Below are 24,008 nucleotides of genomic sequence, written 5' to 3' on the forward strand. Positions count from 1 at the left end.
AAAGGTCCTGCTCAGGCAAGTGTGGCCCAGTGTCTGCTTTCCAGCTCAGGCCTCGGGGGTGCTGGAGAATGAGGGGCAGGGACTGCGCCAGTGGAGCTGAGTCTTGGCTGCTGTGTGGGAAGCCAGTGAGACGGGAAGGCCTGGTTAGAAGGAAGAGTTGGAGACATAACTGAACACCACAACCATCAGGGCAGCCCAGAGGAGGGCAAGGCGTCCACCTAACGTTAGCTGAGAAGTTCCTGGCGGCCAGGCGGTTTGCTTTGTGTCCTATGTGTGTTTTTTTTATTGAATTGCCAAAACAGCATAATCATGTTATTGTCACCTTCATTTGACAAATAAGGTTACTATCAGATAAATGAGCATCTACAAGAACCAGAGAAACATAAAGATTAACATGACCCAGAAATAGTTGGCAGGAGAGTTTGAAAGCTCAGCTTTAGAGAAACTGAACAGAAGTGGCTCCTGATTTGAATGAAATTGAAGGTGTGGCCATGGAGGTGAGTGGAGATGGTGTACTAAATCGTGTATTAAAAGGAAAAAAAGGACAGAGGAAGTAGAAATGGAAAGATTTAAGAGACTGGGGGGGCCGGGCGCGGTGGCTCAAGCCTGTAATCCCAGCACTTTGGGAGGCCGAGACGGGCGGATCACGAGGTCAGGAGATCAAGACCATCCTGGCTAACATGGTGAAACCCCGTCTCTACTAAAAAATACAAAAAACTAGCTGGGTGAGGTGGCGGGCGCCTGTAGTCCCAGCTACATGGGAGGCTGAGGCAGGAGAATGGCGTAAACCTGGGAGACGGAGCTTGCAGTGAGCTGAGATCTGGCCACTGCACTCCAGCCCGGGTGACAGAGCAAGACTCCGTCTCAAAAAAAAAAAAAAAAAAAAAAAAAGAGACTGGGGACACTATTGACATTTCAGTGAAAACTGGGAGAAGTGAGATTGATGGGGGATGTTGAGAAGAGAAGGGGGACCTGGTCAAACACGCCTATCTGAAAAGGCAGGCAAGGGGTAGGGTAGAGAAAGTGAATGATGGCCACCTGAAATAAATCACCCACCATCCAGGACTTCCCCAGAGCCCTGTTTCCTTAGGGGCAGGAACATTTTGCCACACACTGAGTTCCCCACCTGTGAGGGAAAGGGGGACTAGAGAATCTAGGGAGGTCGGCCATACGGAGACAGGGCACAATGAGCTGGAAGGAACACAGGCTGCAAATCACAACACCTGGTTCTGATCCTGGCTTTGTCTACAACTTCTCTAAACCCTCGCTTGTCTGTTAATATCTCAAGACCTAAGTTTTCTTATGTGAAATACAGAGAGAACAAAACCTGCTTTACTTCAGGTGAAATTCTATATGTGAAAACAGTTGGCTAATACTAAAGCACTAAGCAAAACACAGCTGCTAATTACTGAGTAATTCTTAGTTGCCAATCACTTGTAAATGATTTCATTTAATGCTCAAAATCATATAAGGTATATATTATTATTATCCTCATCTTAAATATGAGGAAACTAAGGCTTAAATCTCTGAGACTTTAAACACCCTGTCCAAATCAAACAACCTGTAAAGCAGTAAACTCAGAATCTGGAGCCTGGTCTGACCTAAATCCCATGCTTCACTCAGGCTGCTAAACTAGAACATCTCTGATTTCAACCTGACCCCAAGGAGCATGGACCAGGCAGATTGCACCTTCTGCCACAGACATCCTGGTGATCTCCCCACTGGCCGAGGGCTTTCTAAGTCCCTTTTCCTTCCTACCTTGGAGGAGCAGCTGCTTGTTTCCAGGGTCAGCGCTGGCTGGGAAGTTCTGGTTAATGGAGGAGGGGCTGAGGCTGGCTTTGCCAGCACTGCTATCCAGCTGCTGTTGCAGCTGTAGTCGCAGACAATTGTTCCCCTGAATGCTCTGCTCCAGCTGCCCTCTCAGAGCTCGTACCTCTGCCACCAGGTGGCTCAGGTCACTGCTCAAAGGGATTTGGTGACAGGCATCCAGGCTGTAAGCTAAGAGAGAAGAGGAGTCTGGTAACATTGACCCAAGTATTTCCAAGCACTTGTCAGAACCCTCCTCTGTGACATTTTTTTCTGCCAAGGATCCCACTATCATCTGAGTCTCATGCAACCCATCTATGATAGAGATGTCACCATTTCTGTGTGTGGCCTGGGGATGGCACTGAGCTGGCACACATCCAGTTTGAAACTTCTCTGTGGTTTAAGTTAGACACATGCACCTAAACAGCATTTGATTGACAGATGAGGATAATTGAGCTAGAGAAGGGTAGGGGATGAGGGAGAAAGAGATTTGACAGTCTTCACTCTCAAAAATGAAAGAGAAGGAGGTCTTTTGGTAGCATGTGAGAATGTGAGTTGGGCACCTTACACCAGGGATTATAACTGAGTTTTTCAATTTCTCTCTCTCTCTCTCTATATATGTGTATGTGTGTGTGTATGTATGTGTACACATATACGCCTACATATAGTGTGTATATATGTTGTGTATATATACATACTATATAGGTGTATATATGTACATGTGTACATGTACATATATATGTACACACATATATATACACACACACATATATAAAAATATATATATGTATATTTACCTCCATTCACTACATGTCTATTCCTTTGTACTGGGGATGAAGAGATCTAAGAAATATTCTACAAGGCCACAATCCCTTATCTGAAAACCTTAATGCCAAATATATTTTGAAAGGTAAAATTTGTTTTAGTTTTTAGCAAGGCAACAGGGTGCATATATCATATACAACATGTACCCAGTTGCATGTGAGCCACAATCCTTAATCAAACATGTAACTATTTCTGTAATCAGCTATGTGAATATTCTAAGTAGATAAATACTTAGGAATATCCTCTTGTCAGTTCTTCTAGATTTTGTCATTAAATGAGTATTTGAAAAATTTAATTTGGAGATCTTACTGGATTTTGAAATTACAGATAAGAGATTATGGAGCTTTAGTAGTTGCAGCTTTGAAATGAGTCCTAAAAGGCAGGGAGACAAGCATGAAAGGAAAGGTAGCTCAGGATGAAGTAGTTTTAGAGACTTTGGTAAATAATCTACTCTTGAATTTTGCCCAAAGTTTTATGATGTTCCTCTCTCTTTTCCTCAATCCAACTTCTCACTAAATTTTGCTTATTTTTTAAAGAGATGTTTTTAAATCTATCTATACCCTTTCATCTTCCCAATAGCACCTTATATTAGACTATCATCTCTTAATGTGCCAGAATAGCACTACACCCATCCAGTAGATTTCCCAGATTCTAATGTCTCCCAACTCCAGGACATCCTCTGAGACTTAGCATCTTAAAGTTCTGTTTTCATCATATGCTTATCTTCTTTGAAAAAGAACAGACTTAGTTTAATTATCTACTATACAGAATGTCAACTTTCACCCTGACCTGTGAGCTTTCAAGATTTGGTGACTCTGCTCTTCCATCCTGACTTCTCACTCCCCCAACCCCAAGCTTCTCCTGTGGGCAGGCTGGTCCCACTGACCCAACACTCACCATGACTTTGTACTTAAGCTATTCTCCCAGCCTGGTGAGCCCCCTGTATTTCTTCAAGTTTCAGTTCACCTTCTCATTAGAAAATCGGGAAACAAAATCAGGATTTATGATAATTCGAATCTAAATTCCACTGCCCTTCACCCTTTGTTTAGCCCTCTGAAGGGACATAAAATACATGAGTTTTTTTCACCCGACAGTTCTTCAAATACCCGAAGGCAGTTCTCATGTCCTCAAGATCTTTTGAAAGCCTAAATTTCTGAGTTTCTTTGACCAGTTGGAGATTTCTGGTCCACACCATTGTGCGCCCTGTCTTCATTATGTTCCTTAGTGTGTCAATGCCCTTTTCAAAGATGGTGCCCCTTAATCTAACAATATTTTAGACATGGTCCCCACAGGTGAACATCACACTTACACTACTGTAATGTCAGTTTGAGCTGGCATTTCTAGCAAACTTTGGCCTACGCCTTAGTTGTGTGAACATGTTTCTACCAAACCCCAAACCCTCAAGTCCATGAACTGCTGCCTGTCCTGTATTTCTACCCTCATCCTATATTTCTACCACTGATATTTTTAATCAAGTTCAGGATTTTGCTTTTTATCTTTGCTAAATTTCATGACATTGATGTCAGTCCTCTGTTCAGCCTGCTGTGACTTTTTATGTTTTGAGTACCCTTCTCCATTTAAAAAAGAATGAAGAAATGTATCAAAATTCTCAAATATTAGATTATTGTTTCAGCAGGCAGCAAAGTCTTCAATAAATGTCCTTATTATTTAAGTCCAGGATTGAAATTTAGGTCCTATGAGTGGTATTTCTATAAGGTTTTTTTGTTTTCGTGTCTTTTAATTTTTTCCTGTGGGCCGGCTGGTCCCCACTGACTCAACACTCACAATGACTTTGTACTTAAGCTATTCACCCAGCCTGGTAAGCCCCTGCAGTTCTTCAAATTCCAGTTCACCTTCTCTTTAGAAAATCAGGAAACTAAATCAGGATTTATGAAAATTAAATGAAATAAACTGAGAGCCAGATGTCACTAGGGAAAGGGTAATGGTGGGAGCAGACGGCCTGCTGCATTGGGCTGAGTGGGTTGTCAGTATGTATTACCAACAATATTAAAGGCCTTTTCAAATGATGATACATTAGGACAGTTCTTTTGCTTTAAAAAATGTTATAATCTAAACATTGATAGGAATGTCTAGATTTTCTTAAAGTAATTAGGAATGATCAGGCTGGATCTTGCTCATGCCACCCACCTGTCCCCTTGTGCTTTGTGTATGAGAGTTCCTACTGGGAGCCCCAGGCTCAGGTGGGGGTTTCTGAGACAGAATTCTGTCACTTCCCATGATCTCCACAACTCCCAAAGGAAAGACCTCACGAGCATCCTATGCGAGGGCAAAAAGCTCATGGGGTGAGGAGAGAAGAACACATACCTTTCAGCCCCTTCTTGGAACTGCCATAAAGTGCTTCGTAGATTTGTAGCTCTGACTGGAGGGACTCAAAGAGCTGCTGTTTCTCTTCACACTGTTGCTGCAGGAGGACCAGCTTGTGCTGCAGTCTGACCAGGGAGAAGCAAGACCCACTGAGATGGCAGAGCCACTCAGCCACATGAAAGCAATAAGCTGAGAGCCAGATGTCAACTCAGGGGGTCATGAAGACCATCACTTTTATTTTGCAGATGTGAAAATGGAGGCTGAGGGAGGTCAGGTAACTTTGCTTGAAAACACACCATTACCACGGCCGGGCGCGGTGGCTCAAGCCTGTAATCCCAGCACTTTGGGAGGCCGAGACGGGTGGATCACGAGGTCAGGAGATCGAGACCATCCTGGCTAACACAGTGAAACCCCGTCTCTACTAAAAAAATACAAAAATACTAGCCGGGCGAGGTGGCGGGCGCCTGTAGTCCCAGTTACTCGGGAGGCTGAGGCAGGAGAATGGCGTAAACCTGGGAGGTGGAGCTTGCAGTGAGCTGAGATCCGGCCACTGCACTCCAGCCCGGGTTACAGAGCGAGACTCCGTCTCAAAAAAAAAAAAAAAAAAAAAAAGAAAACACACCATTACCTACATTAGTTCAGAGCAGCACAGACACACCAGCAGTCTCCTTACTGCTCCTACAGTGCTCTTTGCATTCTGACAAGCAGTTACAGGGCTTATGCTGGGACCAAGCATCGCAGCCAGTAAAGAAGTGTCCTAGGTGATGGTGAGACTAATGTCCTATATCTAACTGAAAGCATGGAAACCCTTCTTTTTCATGTCTCTCATATACTGAAGACTTCTGCAACAGAGTTTTACTCTCTCAACTTGGGAGTGACAAGGCATTCCCAGAGAAGTCCTTTCTTCTGCTTAAAGCGCCTCACCCCTCTACTGGCACACAAAAATCAGGAATAGCAGAGGGAACATTGAGGTTTCCAAAAGAGGACACCAATTGTCTTGCCAATATCCCGTCTTCTAATGTAAGAATGAATGTAAGAATGAAGAATGCTTCCTTCTCTGTCAATGGGTCCCCTCTTACCTGGAGTCGTTTTCCTGGAGGGAAAGACGTTCCTCCCTGAAATGCAAGACCTCTTGCTGCTTCTCCTTCAGGTCTTCCAAAAGCTGCTGCCTTTCCACCTTCTGGTGCTCCAGCTCCTTTTCCAGCTCTTGAAGGTGGGATCGACAGGACAGCAGAGCCTCCCTCAGGCTTTCCGTTTCTTGGGAGTGCTCTGGTGAGAGGAACACAGGAGGACTGATTTATTATGATAGGGCCAGAGCTCAGCAGAAAGATGACCCCAAGCACATACACCCTGAAACGAAGCTAAGGAGCAGGGAAGGAAGGTCGTATGTTGGTGGGGAAGAGCATACTGGCTCAACATACCCCGCAGCCTGGAGAATGGTGCATTTCTCTCTTTGCAAAACCCTTCATTCCACTTATTTAATCTGTCCTACCTTGCTCTTAGAGAAATTCTGGTTTCTAATGCTCACCATTTTCCAGGTGCTCACATACCATCTGTTCAATAATCCATTCTTGAATTTTGACAAAGATCAACATCAAGATTTCTTTTTGGAATGTATCATTTTCATTATTTTGAAAACTGGGATATTTGTTCTTTTTTGGAACTTGCAGCAGTTCTCTGATCTTCACAAGTTGTCAAAGATTATTGAAGGGACTCAGTAATCCTCTGGGGAAAGATTCACCTAAGCCCGGCAAATTGTACTCGTTTAAATATCTTACTGTCTTCTCACCTGTGAGGTCTGTTCTATTCTCTCCAAGCATGCAATGGTAGTTTAGTAGTTCTGACTTCTTTCTTATCTGTTAACTTTTGTTATCATCCCCCAGCAGTGACCTTTCCTCTTAAATCTTCTTGTTAATATAGAAATCAATTAATTAAGTTAATTAACTAATTAAGGTGGCTAATTTAGAAATATCTCTTGGTGGCTTTTTCCTTTTCCACAAACTTTCCTTCATTCTGGGCTTAATCCTTTTGGACACTATTCTCAGTCTTTTTATGGCTGTCCAATATTTTATTAATAATACATTGATCTCATCAAGTAGACTAACACCAAGGTCAGCTGCCTCCCAGCCACACGAGAAATGATGCCCACCTGTGAGCGCCCCCTGGCTAGGGCTGGGAAAGTGCTGGGGGGCATTTGCTCATGCCACTTGGCATGGAATCATATGAGTACTGACCAGAGAGGAGCCCTGAGTGTATGAGTGAGGGATGTGGTGAGGAGGCAGAGGGATGGCAGAGCAGGACCAGAAGTGACACATGCTGCTGCAGTAAAGTCTGGAGAAACTTGAGAGGGAAGATAGGCATTCACACTCCCTCCTTTATTGGTTCCAAATCAGTTGTGAGTGAAGGGAGGTAGAACAGATACCAGACTGGTATCCAGATTGATAGCTCGTGACTCTGGATATACGCAGGTGGGCTTGTGCAGAAATGATGGATTTCCTAGAACTCTTTACTTCCAGGGACTAGGGGTCTGAGGGGCCCATAGTTGGAACATCTTAGAAAGCAGCCTTCTCTAGACTGAGAATAGCTGTAAGTTTGGGTTGGTGGATCTGAGCAGCTCTGTTACCTTACCTTCTTCTGTTTGCTTCTCCAGTTGGTGATTAGTATAGCCAGGAAAGAAAGAAACTTAAGAGTGACCACAGTTTGTGGGTTTTGACCACGTACCTCTGGAAACATGACTCAGTTGAGCCTGAAGTCTTTGATTTTCTTCCCTGAGGACTCTGTTCTCATTGCAGAGCTGAGGTATGGACTCTAGGCCCTGACTGCAGAAGTTTGAGGTGGATCCTGTCCCAGAAAGTACACATTCGGGTAACAGAAGCTTCCAAAAGTTTCCCATTCTTTATCTCTCAAAGATACTGCCCCAACCCAGCAGAAAACCCCAAGGACTCAAGGCCTGACCCAGAATGAAGCATGGGGGGCTGGGTACATGTTTTCTGTGTGCCTCTTCTCAGTGGATTCTTTGCATGCATCATCACATGCCATAACTGCAATGGTGCAGGAGGCTCGATCTCCCTAAACAGCTGCTGCTGTGGTATAGGCAGGACAACAACATATGGGAAGACTGGCCTCCATGTGACAGCAGCTCGGAAGAAGAGTGTAAGGAGAAAGGCCACCTTGGTAAAGCAGCCAGGGGTGGAGTTGGGAGGACCCTTACAGACCTGGCTCTACCACTTATCAATCATACAACAAAGGCAAAGGCATCAGCACACAGTATATAAGCAGATTAAGTATGGGGTGAGAAGTCAGGTGACTCTGGGCACCAGACCTAGTTCTGCCTTAAAGAGAGTTACTCTCTAAACTCAGATATATTCAGAAAGTAGGGATAACAGTACTTGCCCACCTCCCTTGCTGGACTGTTCATAAGGAGCAAGTGAAGTAAAGAATATCTGTGAAGCTCTGCCTAAAGGTCCCTAAATAGAGCCAGAAACAGGAAGGTCTGGGCCTCTCCTACCACTTCCACGAGCAGCAGAGCTCAGCCGGTGTTCCAGTTGCTCCCGTAGGCGGTCATTGATGCAGATGGACTCCTCCAGGCGCTGGCGCAGGTTCCGGATTTCACCAAGATGCTCTTCCAGCAGGTCAGCCCCTGCAGCCAAACCACCAGGACATGGAGAGAGGTGGGAGATGGAGAATCCTGGTTACTGATAGGGGTGGGGCTCAGCCAGGGGTCTTGCAGAAAGACCTGTAAATATCACTAGCCTTCTGCCAACTGTGTCCTCTCACATGGACACCCAAAGGAATAGTAGTTTTGTTTAAAGAGTAAATGTGCTTTCAAACACTTAACAGTCACTTGTTAAAAAATCTCCATGGGCCTCCTCCCACACAGGGGTCTTGTGAGAGTTCCACATGTTTTAGAAAAATAACTGAGGGCTCTGGACAAGGCCTGTCTAGCATCCGGAAAGGTATGGCCACCTCCTTGGTGTGACTATGAGGATGATAGGTGAGCCCTCACTCTACCTTTCTTCTTACTGACACATGACAAGCATTCTTTAGCAAGGGACAAAGCCCTTCCTCCCACCCTTAGAAAGAAGGCCTAAAGTAAAAGTATGCGATCTTACAGTCACCCTATGTGGTTAATGACTGACACTGAATGCGTCCCTGAAATCGCTTTTAATATGGAAGATGAAAGAATAGCCTGGAAGGATCTAGAGATCTGAAGGCAAATTCGAGAGGGGATGACACCCCCTCCCCCCCCCGCCAAACAAAGGAAAAAGATGCAGAAAAGTCAGAGGGATGCTTACACCAGACATTAACTGTACCATTTTGCTTTGGGCTCAGTCTTTTCCCGAAAATTACGATTGTCTTACTGTTGGAACTGAGTGGCATCCTAGCATTTACGAACTTAGCTATCCCTCTCCACTTGCTGTGACTGAGTTTTGTGCACAGGATATATGTGCAAGGTCGGGGAGCTGCACCCTTGCACCCTTTCCTGTGACAAGTCCTGACTGATGGAAGAAAGTCCCGTCTATGCCTGGCATTCTGGAGGGGTCTAAGAGAGTTGGCTGCAAAGAGGCCAGGCTGCAGGAAGACGGAAGGACATGAGTATGAGAGCACAAGAGGTGGGTCCCTGACTTTCCCATATCCCTACAGAGCACTGAGGCCCTGGGCAGGAGAATAAAGAAATGTACTTGGAAAGGATTGAGCCCTGATACAGCTCTTGCATTTTATACCCACTCTATGAGCCAGGGATGGAGGAGGCATCAAAGACCTGCCTGAGTAGGAAAAGAGTAGACTCCGAATGAGACTTCTTTTCAAAGGCTGCCGTCTCTGCGTTGTGCTTTACCTGTGGGTTTGGAGTTAAGCTGGTACACAGAGGAGCCTGAGGATAGGTCCCCAGATACACTCCCTTTCTGAGGCCTCATCATGTCCCACTGGCCACTGCTGCCCAGGTACGCAGGCTCCAGGATTCTTCCCAGTTCTATGGTGCCTCTTGGAGGAAAGTGAGGCTGGGCAGAGTTGAGGTAGTGGGAAGAGCCGGCTTCCAAGTCGTTGCTTGGCAATGTAGCTGTGGAAGCAGGAGGAACGGTGCTGGCACCTGGGCAGAAAGAAACATGAGTAAGAAGCAAATGAGGTATCAGAAGGGAAGGATTTGCAAGGAAGTGTGTGATTGCTAAGAATAGAGACTAAAAGGAGACATGTGGAATGTCAGAGATCCAGTTCACTGTGGTATACTAACTAGACTAAGGCTCCTAACCTAGAGGTTGTAACGCTCACCCTTTGTATTTCCTGGCAGCAGATACAAGAGGTAGAGAATAAAGTATCTTAAAGTCATCAGTATACACAAGGGAAAAGTCCAGTGGCCCCACTCCTGGCTCCTACTATAATCCTTCGTGACAGACTCCAAGGAAAGTTCTAAAAGTAGGATTCACTCCCACAGTTAGAAGTTGTGAGAGCAATGGCATACAGGATTGAGCTTACCTGTGAACACGAACATTTGTTTGTCTAAATGTACTTGCCTTCCCCTGAAACTAACCAGTCAATATGTCAGTTCCACCTTGGAGTTTTTCAGGTGAGAAAGGGGACATGAAGTCAAGCTGGATATGGTGGCCCTAGTTCCACCAGACTGAAGAACTCTTTGCTGAGGCTGGGGAAGGGTCTATGTAAGGCAAGTATTCATTTGGATCACATCCAACATGTCTCAAGAGCTGCAAAATGTCATCACTCCTGTCTAAAGAATCATTGAATACTATTCCACAGAGGCAGGTAGGACCTTTCATTTCATAGGCTGATACTTTCATAGAGCCTTTGAAATCATAGGCCTTTCCCTTGAGCCCTGTCATCTCCAGTTCTCTGTAAAAAGAAGCCCAGCAAAGGGGAGATTGGGAAAGAGGTGGGCAGAGACACAGTTTAGGAGAAAATTCAGAAGCCTGCTTTCTTTCAGGGATTATGAACATGGGCAGCAGAATAGACAGGTAGCTGCTCCTAAGCAAATGAAGTCATTGTTTCTTCCAACCAAGGAAAACTCCTCAGAGGGGTTAGTGTAATTGCCACTTGCCAGTTTTTAGCACCACTTGTAGCTAGTTTTCAAATTTGGGTACATATTGGAATCACCTGAGAAAGTATGGCAACATACTGATTCCTGGATTCCAGAAATTTTGCCTTAATCAATATGGGATACATCTTGAACAATGGATGTTTTTAATGCATTCTAGGTGATTCTAATAGGCAGAAGTTTGAGAATTCTTGTCATGAGTCTCTCTTCCTATTTGCAAAATACTAGATGTTCATCAGGATCACTTAGTTAAAGAAGAAGATTAAAAATTTAAGCACCTACATTTTAGAAGAGATGCAACAAATACATGATTTCCTACCTCTTTCAAACTGCCTTCAACCTCATCCAAACACAAGGCAAAGGGGGAAATCAGTGGTTGTAGACAGTCAGCTTACTTTTTAATCAAGGCCATGTGAGGTTTTAAGTCTGTCAGTAACAGTGATCAGTATTCTCATGTTCCAGTCCCTTGGCCACACAATACACAGTACATGCTGTAAACCATGCAAAGATACCATATAGACTCTTGCACAAGATTTTAACTCAGGGACCTGAGAGGCCACCATGCACCACTGTCCACATGGAAACTTGGCTCAGAGCAAACAATGAGCTTGGATAAGCAATGGTCCCTTGGAGAGGACCTTGACTTCAGGTGGAGAAAGAAAGGGCTACAATCTTCCTCATCTAGGCAGGGACCATTTGAACTCTGGTCAATGGCCTCAGACTTGATGTAATTCCAATTTAACCCCAAACAACAGACCCTACCCTTTTTCATGGACAGTGCTCTCCTCCCATCCTTCCCTTTGGGCAAAGACAAAGGGACAAATGTGGAAAGAAAGGAAAAGGAGGCAAGGGGAAGAAATGGCAGCTAGAAAATACTCTTGTCATTTGTCATGGGGCACATTTGTTGCCCATCCATTGTTGGAGCCAGAACTGCTAAAGTAACAAGTTTTAGGTCAGAAACACCAGCATCTCCTACTGGTCTCTAAAGTGAGGGAAAAAATTATTGCAAGGAGTCCCCGGAGTTTGATCAGTTGAGCTCAGCCCCATACTCTAAGCAGGATGGTGACAAAGCCATCCTAAGTAGAAAAGATATAACAGAAACATGAAACTTGGAGCAGAAGACCAGATTCACACCCATCTCTCCCACTTACTAGTGACCTTGAATAAGTAACTTCACTTTCCTGAGCTTTAGAGTTCCCTGCACTGGACAAAATATCCATTTCCTGGGTTGACAAAATAAATAGGCTACGCCAGGTGCAGTGACTTATGCCTGTAATCCCAGTACTTTCAGAAACCAAGGTGGGCCAATCACTTGAGCTCAGGAGCTCTAGACCAGTCTTGGCAACATGGCGAAACCCTGTCTCTACAAAAAGTACAAAACTTAGGCAGGTGTGGTGACACACACCTGTAATCCCAGCAACTTGGGGGGCTGAGATGGAAGAGTTGCTTGAGCCCAGCAGGTCAAGGCTGCAGTGAGCCGAGATCGTGCCACTGCACTTCAGTCTGGGTGACAAAGTGAGACCCTGTCTCAAAAAAAAAAAAAAAAGAGGAAGAAGGAAAGAAATAGGCTGGTCCACATGATGACATTTGGGGCTACAGGGAGGGGGATGCAAATTCTTGGCGGTTGTCTTGCGTCACTGGAAACTGCTGGCATGGTGACCCTATCAGTCTCTGGCTCACCTAAGCTTCTTTACAGGCACAGAAAGTGCCTGACAAATGAGTTTAACTTCATTCAAAACTGCTTTCTAACTGTTGTGCTTAAGGTGCTATGAGAGAGCAAATTCATGTGAAGGTTTGTCATTTTTTTCTAAGCTATCAGTGACCACCAGCACACTAAATTTATGATGAGCATCCAGCCTACAAGTATATCCAAGCGTTTTCTAAAAGGTGACTGTCCACGGTCTACATAACTACATAAGGTCAATTATCTTTGGGAGTCAGAGGATGGGATTCACAGTCAGATGCCATGGCTGGTGCTGTGGTTCTAAGTTGCCTACGTGTCACCTGTCCCAGGGCAGGGATGAACCCTGTGTAGTAGGAAAAGTGGCTCATCATTTCCTCTTCTGAATCCCTCTACCATTACCCTTTTTGCTCCAACCTAATGATGTCAGGAACTGAATTTGATTAACAGCATTTCACAGCAGAAAAATCTAATAGCCACATAAAGGAGCCCACTGAATGTGGCCATCTTTTCCTTGGCCACTTCATCCTGCATAGGCAAAGCATAACATCTCTCTCCCATCCCCTACCAGTGAGCAGTCCACCAGTCTGTCAGGGATTCAGCATACTTGGTGGTATCCAGCGGTGTGTACAGTGTGAGAGCACCAGCTCTAGAGCTTCGTGAACATATCTATCTATTAACTGATGAGACACACACACCAGAGAAATAACAGGAAATACACTTCCAAAAAATAAGCAAGCAGAGCTTTCCCTCAGTCTTCCATTTGTAACGTGTACCCATGTTGCTTTCTTAAACTCTGCCATCCAGCCTGAGCCATGCAGAGCAACACAGTGTGGGGCTGCCATTCGCAAGCACACAAATGCAGAAGTGCTCACTTTCTCCCAACTGCTTCTGCAGCATCTGCAGCTCCTGCTGAGCCTCAGCCAAGGAGACCACCGGTGTCTCACAGCAGCCAAGGAGGGGAGGGCCAGTGGGGCTGAAAGGCAGGAAGCTGGATGGAGCTGAGGGCAATGGTGCCTGAGGAACGCTAGCCAGCTTGGGTATGGAGTGAAAATGAAAGCCTAGGAACAGAAAGTTAGGGAGAAAAGAGACACATCATCAAGAGAAGATGAGAGAAAAGAATGGGTAAAAGCTTGAGAAGGTCAAACCATTCCCTGACCAGACATCACCCTGTGTAGTGGCTATTACCTTAGTAGTGTGGTAGAGAATAAGATAGCCAAGAGTGACCATTGCTACCAGAGAGGCTGGCCTGGTTGACCTTCCCTCTTCTCCCCTGCCAGGGCTATCCTGCATACATCCTCTATGTTCATCTTGAAAGCTATTGGCTAAAGAAGGTAAGGTGGCATTATTGAGATTCACCCCAGCAATCCTGGGCATGGACAAGTCAGAGAGCCTGAATGCTCTCAAGGGCCTGCGGGGCTCTGCTCCCAGCATATATCAGTCCTTGGCCCTGGGACAAGACTCTTTCTCTACCTAGAACTCCTCTCTGATGGCATCAGGTCCCATCCTGAGTAGGAGAGATATGAACAAAGGCTGTGGGGAAATTTTCATTACTAGTGCATGCAGTTCAGGACTCTGATGGAAACAAACTTCAGAATTCCAAATCAACGCGTTCATTTACCAAAGTAAAAATAGATGCGTTGGTAGAGTGGCTTAGACAAAATGGCCTGTAAACCCTCCTGGGCATTTAAATCACATAGCAAAAACTCTCAATATATGTAGATTCTTTAGGCCTTCTTGATTCTGTCTAGGCTTTACTGTAGACTTACAGAATTATAAATTTTTGGAACAGAAAATTTGCATTAAAAAAAGTCTTCCCATCTACAGACAGGTTTTTAGAAACCCTGGCAAGTCTCAATGTTTAAAATTGTTTCCTCTTCCCTAAAAGCAATTAAAGGGCAGGTAGCCAATGGAGGGGGAGCAGAAACCAAGGCTGACCCATAGAGAATGTCAAATGTAGAAGACAATGATTACATCCTAAAACACATCCCAATGGTGCTGAGACCATTTCAGATCAATACTGCAGATACACTCAAATTGCCAGGTAACACAGCCCAGGCATTCTTTGAGGAGGCATTCTGATTTTTAAATCCTTTCTTCTTCATCTTCTGCTCCGTTTGAACCCAAAACATTTAAGCAGATGTCTACAATTCTGGAAGCACAGTTTTCCTCATGATTCTTGTCCAGCTGTTGCCCACTCTGGCCTTGAAACTTTGAAACCAGGCTCAGGAAGCACTGGAACACTTCCTCTTCCTTAAGATTTTGGTTGAATTGCCTTCAGGGAAATGAGGGCAGCAGAAGAAAGCACTGCGCCTTCTGGGAGCATCTCTACTCAAGTCAAACCTCACAACAAACCACACTGAAGGCAGCCATCTAGGTATGGTGAGAGGTAGGAGGTGAAGACAAGGTTTGCCTTTTCCTTGCCATCCCTGGTACAGGGCTGTGAATAAGCAGTGTACCCTCTGGCAACTAAGCTGGACTTGTAAATGAAATGTACCCCTTCAACTGCCCCCAAGATATGCACTATGTACATATTAAGGACTGCCAATCCATTCATACATCCATTAATGGTAACATACCATGAACAGAACCTTGTCTGAGGCTGTTCTCAGCATCCTTGGCTATGAAATAAGTAGCACTACCTCTTGCAGAGAATCACCATGCAGATTTAATGGGTAACACATACAGTGGATCAGGAGATGTGAATTTCTTTTCATCCTATGGCTGTCGTAATCCTGGGAGAAATATTTTGCTTCTTTGCTCCCAGGATAAAATGAGAGAAAACCAATAAAAATGTTTCTTTTTAAATGATTAGCCAACTGCTGGTCAAAGCCGGTATGCAGATAAAAACCTGATGTGGATTACTTATTTTCTAAAATATTTTCTTAAATCAGACACAACTGGCAAATAAGGATGGTTTCTTGATTCTGTTTAGGTTTTGATGCATTTAGGCCCCTAACAGTCCAAACCTCTGTCCTTGAAGAAAAGTCAAACAGGCAGCAGAGAAAGAGGAGATGAGGCTTCTGCCCCATTGGCTGTTGCATACCTGAATGGGCCTGGTTGGCCTCCTTGGGGGAATTCTGGGGAGTTGGCAAGATGATGGGGTTGCTGCTGGATTCGGCCTTAACCCCCTGAGATGCACTGGTTGATGATGGTTTAGAAGATAACACAGCAGAATGACTCGAATGATGGATGGAATCTATAAAACCCATGAATGAAAGAAAATGTTTGATGTTCTACAGAGAACTGGAATCCTGGCCTTATATTTACCCAGGGATACCAGGGCTAGAGTCTTGCTTTCAGGGAAAGAACCAAGCACAAGCACTGTTAGCAGTTGTTCATTTTCTTGTTTGCAGACAGCTCCTATAGTGAGGCAAACCACCTTAGGGATGATAGTGGTGCTCTGAGCTCTGAAACATGAAAATATCAGGCAAGACCAGCAGCATCTGTGGACACCCACATATAGTTAGGGAACACTGCTCAGGAGTAAGTAGCAAGATCATTGCAGGAGAGATGAAGGAGGTTTTCCATCCTAAAGAAGATCTATCCGACAGAGTCACTGAAGAAGAGTCTGCCGTGATCTTCTCACTCTCCCCACAATGGCTCACATTGTGCCCAACAGCATGTACATGCCCATGGAGGCCAGGGTGACAGAGGTAACGTGTAGAGTCAGGAGCAGAGCAAAGATCCTGATCCACTGGTGCCTGTGCATGGCACTTGGCCCCACAGCCATGTTCAGCCTGATACACACCATGGTGGAGCTATAAGACCTGTTTCCTGAGGTCTCCACTCAGCCTAGACAAAGACGGTACCACCCAGAAAGTGGAGGCTACCTGAGTGACCGGGAGAAGCTTTCTTCTCTTCATAGTGTGTGTACTCGCTGGCTATGTCCATGTCAGAGCAGGCTTCCAGCTCATCAGACAGGAAAGAGGTGCTGCTGGGAGAGCGGTGGGAGTCAGACAAGGCATGGCTGCTGGAGGGTGTGAGGGACCGAGCATCCAGCTTGGCCTGCAGGACTTCAATGACCTTCTCCTTCTCCTGCAGCTCCCTGCTGAGCCTGGTGGGGAGAAGGGGGACAACAGGTAAAACCAAGGTCACCCAAACCAACCTGTCCTGACTGTGGCTCATAGGAAAAGCCAAGTAAGCCCAGGGGACCATGCTTGCAGAGAATAATGGAAATAACCCACCTCTGCTTAGGGATGGAGTGTAGGTGGGGTGTAGATGGAGAGAGAATAGCTACCCAGTGCTCTGGCCACATAATATGCTGAGGACAAGCAAAGACACAGCTAGCCCTCCTTTTAAGGCACTGCTGCTTAAAGTATGATCCCTGGAACAGTTGCACCCTGCAAACTGTTTGTTACCATCTCCAGCAAGACAAGTATAACAATTGAAAGCAAGCATTGAGAAAGGCAGAGCAAACCATTGTCCCAACATCCAAGAGCATGATAAGTGGAATCATGTAGTTAACTGAATTCAGACCATGTATGTTTCTATGATGGATTAGAAATAAAAACAAAACAAAACAAAAAACAACACTGTGTCCTTCACTACAGATATTTTCAGAAGCAATTATGAAGCCTGAGACATAATCATGACCCAAAGAACCCCAACTAGTGACTACAACTGACTCTGAGCCATATTTCATTGATGACTGTATGAAGCAACTCACTGAGAACTGGTTCCTGAGGCACTGCAGCCTCCTGATGATCTACACCATCTAGGCCTCTTTCACCAGGTCCTGGTATATGATTCCTCTTTTCCCCCAGGGCAATTGAGTGACTATTAAACTAGCTGTCAACCCAATTTGGGCCAGGCCAACTTTGGAAAAAGCTCATCCTACTTATTAAACACACAGCAGGAAAGCAGGACCCTTAGTGGGACAGAAGACTCTTGAAACCTAGTTAGTTCACTTTTAGCTCAGACTGTTTCTAGGTTACTAAGCCTGGACAACTATGTGCCAATGTAATTAAACCAAAAGAGAAGAAAGAATTTAGTTAAAAACAACAGTGAGGTGTTCAATGAATGCATGAATTCAATACATTCAGCACTTTCCTTTATTCCCCTTGATTTCTGGAGTTGCCGCCATCCTTGACCCTTTGGGCCTCAGTCCCAATCTCTTTACCAGATTCTCCTCTGAATTACCTGAGGGCCAGTGGCTCAAGTCCAACTTGATCTTTCTCACTTTTATGATCCTCTGCAAACCAAATTTAAAAAGAAACAGTAAGAAATTAGGCTGGACCCATTTCCCGCATTACAAACACAGGAGCCTATCTGGAGACAGAGTAGTGAGCATTTCATGCATGTATCCAGAACAGTTATTCTGGGAGGCCTCAGCTTGGGTCTCTAGAGAAGTGACCCCACTGTCCCTGACCTGCTGGTCACCATGATGACTTCCTCTGCCCTGAATCAGGGCAAAACATTTAAAATGTCTTTTGTTCAATTAATCATGAGGCCCTTGCCCAGCTGCCCTGTTGGACGCTCCAGCCTCCATGTCCTGCTGTAGACTAGTTCCCCAATGCATATGTCCCACCACAGCTTTCATGCAGCATCTGCACAGGTCTCTGAGGAGATGACAAGAAGCCCTGCCCCACCTCTGCACCTGCACCAGGAGGTGAGCTGGGTGGTTCCCAAGTCTGATCTTACTTTACTCCCTTGGATATTCTCTAGAAATTCTGAGTAGAGGACCCCAATAATAACCAATGTAGTCATTGAACTACTGCAGCCAGTGCCTAAACCATGTACAAAAGAGCATGGCGCTTTATCCATATGTGGAGTACCTGCATGTACATTACCATGCCATATGGAGACACCACAAGGAAAGAGCATTTAGCAAGTTGGTGGGCAGCATCCAGGCTAGAGCTTGGGTCTTGTAATTCTTAGTTCAGGGCTCTTCCTCCTATAACAAGGCCCTTCCTTCTCATGTACCCTACTCCCTCTTAGCACCAGATAGATGCTGCCCCTGCCCCACAGGTCACATTCTATGAGTGGTGAAGTTTCTATTGTTGTAACCGTGGCATCTCCAGCCCTGTGTCTTCCTCTCCATGCTCCCCACTGAGCAGTCTTGATCCTGTATTAGCCCCAGGAAATGAAATACAAACAGGACCCTAGGGTAAAAAGTTGCAGTGGAGATGTGGTGGCCACCAGGGGCTGGAACTGTGGGGGTGACTGAGAGTATTCCAAAGCCCTGTGGCCAACTTACTGGTGTTGAGTTTGCTGGTGAGCCTCTCTGTCAGCTGGCTTCCCTGGGCGAGTTGCTCCCGGAAGCTCTGTCCCAGGTAGTAGTCAATGTCATTGCTTCTTAGGAGATCCTCAAAAGATTTTACTGTATCTTTTGCATGCTGGGTGAGAAGATAACAAATACCTCTCCCTTCTCGTATTTTTTGCCGTAGGTAAGATAGTTCCCGGGCCTGATCCTGAATCAGGGAATCATATTTCCTAATGTAGGACAGAAGAGGAAAGAGTAAGTATGGAAAGAGTGGATGATAAGTTATGGGGCCTTCTGTAGAGAGTTCTATGAGAACATCTCTAAGGAACCACCAAGCTGAATTCCGGCACATAAGCCATAGGAGGTATGTAAGAGTAAATTCTACCGTGATAAAATGTTGCATCAAAAAGTTTAGTATGGGCCGGGCATGGTAGCTCACGCCTGTAATCCCAGCACTCTGAGAGGCCGAGGTGGGCAGATCACAAGGTGAGGAGTTCGAGACCAGCCTGGTCAATATGGTGAAAACCCCGCCTCTACTAAAAATACAGAAAAAATTAGCTGGGCATGGCGGTGCATGCCTGTAATCCCACCTACTCGGGAGGCTGAGGCAGGAGAATTGCTTGAACCTGGGAGGTGGAGGTTGTAGTGAGCTGAGATGGCGCTACTGCACTCCAGCCTGGGTGACAGAGTGAGACTCCGTAACAAAACAAACAAACAAACAAACATAAAATTTAGTATGCCACTGTTCTTCAACTGTTATATATATGTTAATTATGTCCCTAGATAAATCATAAGGTCTGTGAGAATAAAGATAGTTCTGCATTTTATATTCCTTACAGCACCAGTATCACGCAGATTCACAGCAGTTACTCAATGAATAATTGGAATCATTTCATCCTAAGTCTAGATAGGACTTTTCATGTCTTCTGTTTTAACTACCACCTGATGCCTGAATTTCTCCTGTGTTATGATACTGTGGCTGACTATATTTTGCAATGATGGCCATCACATCAACTCTCATACCATCAATTGATGGAACCCAAAACAAGAGACCCTAAGTGACAGCCACCCAGCTGAGCCCAGTCAAACCACAGAACCAACCATGAAGCATAATAAAGTGTTGTTTGAAATCACTAGGTTTTAGAGTGGTTATTACTTAGCAGTAGATAACCAGGACACATACCAAGATGAATGTCTGTGTTTCAACACAAAGTATCAATAACACTTATAACTACGGCAAATAGCATTGAGAGCTTAATATATGCTAGGCACTATGCTAAGCACTTGTATTCATTTTTTTTTTTTTTTTTTGAGACAGAGTCTTGCTCTGTCACCCAGGCTGGAGTACAGTGGTGCCATCTCGGCTCACTGCAACCGCCACCTCCCAGGTTCAAGTGATTCTCCTGCCTCAGCCTCCCAAGTAGCTGGGGTTACAGGCGTGCACCACCATGCCTAGCTAATTTTTGTATTTTTAGTAGAGATGGGGTGAAACTCTACTAAACCAGTAGGTTGGTCTCGAACTCCTGACCTCAGGTGTTCTGCCTGCCTCGGCCTCCCAAAGTGCTGGAATTACAGGCATGAGCTATCATGCCTGGCCAGCACTTGTATTAATTCATTTAAACCTAATATCCACCCTTTGAGATGGGTTCTCTTATCATCTTCATTTAATAGGTAAGGACAAAGGCACAGAAAGGTTAAGAAGGTTGCATGGGTGGTAAGCATCAGAGCCAGGAAGTCTGATTCCAGTATTACTACTATACTATACCATGTACACTATTACTTTACTAATACATCCCTAAGAGGAAATCCCTGAGACCCAGTATCTCCCAGATACTAGGACATCATCCTATGCCTTCCTGGTTGCCTACCTGTCTTTTCCGCAGACCTATATCTGCCATTTAAATCAGTGTCCTTGTGAATACCCAGACATGTTCTTTCTTCCAACTGCCTGAGCTACCCTACACCAAGCACGAACTTACACATTTTCAATCCAGAAAGTGCCCAAACAGTGTCATTCTTACCCAGGCCATGAGGCTGATCTCAGCTCCTCAGCCAGCTTCCCTTCTAGTCCATTTTTTGGGAGCTGGGCCTCCAGCTGGGATACTCTCTGGATGAGACTTTCCAGGTCCTTTTTGGCCTGAAGCCCTGGCGAGTAGAAAGCCCCAGTGCCATCAGACAGCCACCCCTCATCCTCATCAGGGACACTATGAGGTGAAGACCCCTCCAGGGTGCCAACAGCTCTCAGCTTCCGGGGTCTTTCCAGACTAGACGAATAATCACTTGTAACCGACAGGGACCGGACCCGGCTCTTGAGGTTTTGAATGATCTTGTTGGCATTCTGCAGCTGGGCCTTCAGATCTTTGATGTCCTTCCGTAGGACCAAGATGTTTTCTGACTTTCCATATACCCGGAAGTCTTCCTGCTTCCCTAGCTGGTTCTCCAAGGGCTTCCTCTTGGAGGAACCAGCCAGCATTGAGCCCCGGCGCCCCTGCTCAGAGCACAGCCCCTCCATCAGGACCATCTCCTTGAGGCTGTTGTGCTCCTCACACTCTGAAAAAGGACAAATATGTCTTCCTGAATAACAGTTAGATGTGCTATTGTGGCCACTGCCTTTGAGAGAAGGCAAGTTTGGTCGTGAGGACAATAATTACTAGAGAAAAAGTTGAAGAAGTTCTTTATTCAACCCTGACACTGTACTAGGTATTCGAATACAATATTTCTTATCTTCCTTATACCTACCAGTTAGGTATCATCACCTTCTATTTTACTGACTGGGGAAACCAAAACTTAAAGAGAGGCGGTAAACTAGCTTGTTCTAGATCACTCAAACTAGCATATGGCAGAACCAGAATTCAAATCCTCCAATGTCCTGCATTCGTTCCACACACACTGATGTTTCTTAAGACATTAACATGGCCTTATCTATTTAGGATGGCCACAAGAATGTAGGACAAGCTATTCCTGCATGCTGAAAGTTAAATGCTCTCTAAATTTTCCTATACTTTAGAAGTTTATTGGGTTATAACTGTGTGAAAAATAGGCATAAGAAAATAAGACTTTGAATAAATATATCAGCATGTTAACATCAGTATATTAAGGCAGTGGTAGTCAGAATAAGAACTAATCCATGGCATTTTACCAGATGCCAGCCACTGTTCTAAAGTATTTTATAAGAATTTACTTATTTAATTGACACTGGTACCTGACAGGGTAGGTAGTTCCTTTATTACTATTTTAACATATGAAGAAACCGGGGCACAGGAAAGTTTACAAATTGGGATTTGAACCAACCAGTCAGGCCCCAGGATCTTTTCTCTTAACTGCCACACTACACTGCCTCAAGAATGAGAGACAGAGTGTTTTTCTTCTCTTCTGGTTTTCAATGTAGTGGGTGGCCCTATAGTTGTAGTCCTTTTATAATGCAAAACAAAATTATTTTTACTTAGAGCTTGCATGTTTCTAAAACCTCATCTGGTCTCTAAGTAGGCCTTAGTATTTCTATAATAGTCGGTTGGATAGAACTTTATATTATTATTATTATTATCAGTATGCCAACAACTAATTGTAGAGATTCAAACTTATACTCACTCTCATTTTGGGTAAGAGTTCTCCTATTAACCTCCTGTCCTCCTCTTCCCCACTACTTGTCAGGTGTGGAATTGGCCAACAGCACCTAAATGTGACAGCTGACTCCAGGGAGGGGTGGGCCCCACACCCTATGCTCTTACCGGGACTGGTGGTTTCCTCCCGTTCAGCCTCATTCTCGCTTCGGCCACAAGTCTCATAGCCCAGGTCCTGGAGGTCTACCTGGACCTGCTTGCTGTCCTGCTTCACCAAGGATTCACCTGCTTGGGAAGAGACAGCAGGTGTTACAGAATGTCTGAATTTCCCACATATGCCCTCAGCCTCAGTGGCACATACCCTAACCTTTGGGGGCAGGGAGGTCAGATCCACAGTGGGAGAGAAGCTTCTTTGAACTGGTGGGAGAAGAGACCACCAGCTCCAGGAAGCAGAATTTCTTTCCATAGGATGAGCCTGCATTTGCCATTGACAATCTCCCCTTAAGTCAGGGATTATATACTATCATCTCTAGCAGCCACATTGAAGCTGGCAAGTGCTTTATCCACAGGGGTTCAATAAATGTGGAATGGAGCTAAACTAATTTAGAGTCCCAAGACACCTAGACCTGTACTGTCCAATAAGAGAGTTAGTAGCCACATATGGCCACTTTATACTAAATTAACTAAAATTAAACAAAACCAAATGTCCAAGTAGCACTAGCCACACTTCATGTGCTCAATAACCACGTTATGTCGGTATAGAACACACAGAAGTTGTAAGACACACAGGCTACTTACTCTACTAGTAAGTCACAGTTACTTACTAAGTATAACTCTGTATTTCTCCAGCTCATTAGCCTGAGCAAAGACAGTGGCTTCTGATAGCAGCAGCTTCTCCTGGAGATCTTGATAGCGTTGTTTGCATTGTGACAGCTGGGAGCGTAGGTGCTGAGTGGACCCTGGTAGGCTAAATGCTGACTGAGGCCCAGGGTCATGAGGCTGGGACTGGTTATCCAACTGTGAAAGGGTCCAATACAGGGATCAGGACAGTCTGAGGTCACCCCCAAGCAATGACGACCACCGCCCCTTCTGAACCTTGTGGACTTTACTCAAGTCTGTCACAGCACTTCTCATGCCATTTGGCAGTGACTTGCTTTCCAAATGGAGCTCCTGGAGCACTGGGATAATGTTTTCTTCATATCAGTATCCACAGCACACAGCACAGCGTCAATCAAGTCTACAGAGGAGCTCTCAGGAAATGTTTTCTCAGTGGTACAAAAGAGAAGGGGTGTAACCCTCCCCTCATCTCCCCTCGCATTCTGTCCCATTGATTCTCTCAGAATCCCTGTATTCTCCATTTTACTGAATCTTCAGCATGGCTCCTTCCCTAAAGAGGATCCCAATAACCCACCTGAGGCTCAGGAACAGACACCTGTGATGGGCTGTGACAAAAAAAATGGCAGTGATAAGGAAGGGATGTCATTACATACCACTTGTCTGGGCTGCTTCCTAACTGATGCATCCCTATGTTACAGCAGTTACCACATCCTGGTAAAATGA

The 24,008-nt window shown here is 45.1% G+C and overlaps 1 protein-coding gene across 4 annotated transcripts in view; it reads right to left on the reverse strand.

Moving 5' to 3' along the window:
• LOC117075461 (myomegalin) overlaps positions 1-24,008 on the reverse strand; it is a 276,182-nt gene that overhangs the window by 8,286 nt on the left and 243,888 nt on the right. For all 4 annotated transcript variants that reach the window (XM_033197849.1, XM_033197848.1, XM_033197852.1 and 1 more), the window contains 14 exons: positions 23,273-23,465; positions 22,617-22,736; positions 20,910-21,438; positions 18,883-19,118; positions 17,826-17,877; positions 16,517-16,740; positions 15,730-15,882; positions 13,559-13,744; positions 9,794-10,045; positions 8,465-8,596; positions 7,678-7,797; positions 6,036-6,225; positions 4,957-5,081; positions 1,759-1,998 (listed from right to left, as the gene is read on the reverse strand). In XM_033197849.1, coding sequence (XP_033053740.1) covers positions 1,759-1,998; positions 4,957-5,081; positions 6,036-6,225; positions 7,678-7,797; positions 8,465-8,596; positions 9,794-10,045; positions 13,559-13,744; positions 15,730-15,882; positions 16,517-16,740; positions 17,826-17,877; positions 18,883-19,118; positions 20,910-21,438; positions 22,617-22,736; positions 23,273-23,465 — 2,752 coding nt within the window. The remainder of the gene's footprint in view (positions 1-1,758; positions 1,999-4,956; positions 5,082-6,035; positions 6,226-7,677; positions 7,798-8,464; positions 8,597-9,793; positions 10,046-13,558; positions 13,745-15,729; positions 15,883-16,516; positions 16,741-17,825; positions 17,878-18,882; positions 19,119-20,909; positions 21,439-22,616; positions 22,737-23,272; positions 23,466-24,008) is intronic.

Source organism: Trachypithecus francoisi, unplaced genomic scaffold (genome assembly GCF_009764315.1).
Source record: "Trachypithecus francoisi isolate TF-2019V2 unplaced genomic scaffold, Tfra_2.0 Lachesis_group5, whole genome shotgun sequence".
NCBI classification, from domain to species: Eukaryota; Metazoa; Chordata; class Mammalia; order Primates; family Cercopithecidae; genus Trachypithecus; species Trachypithecus francoisi.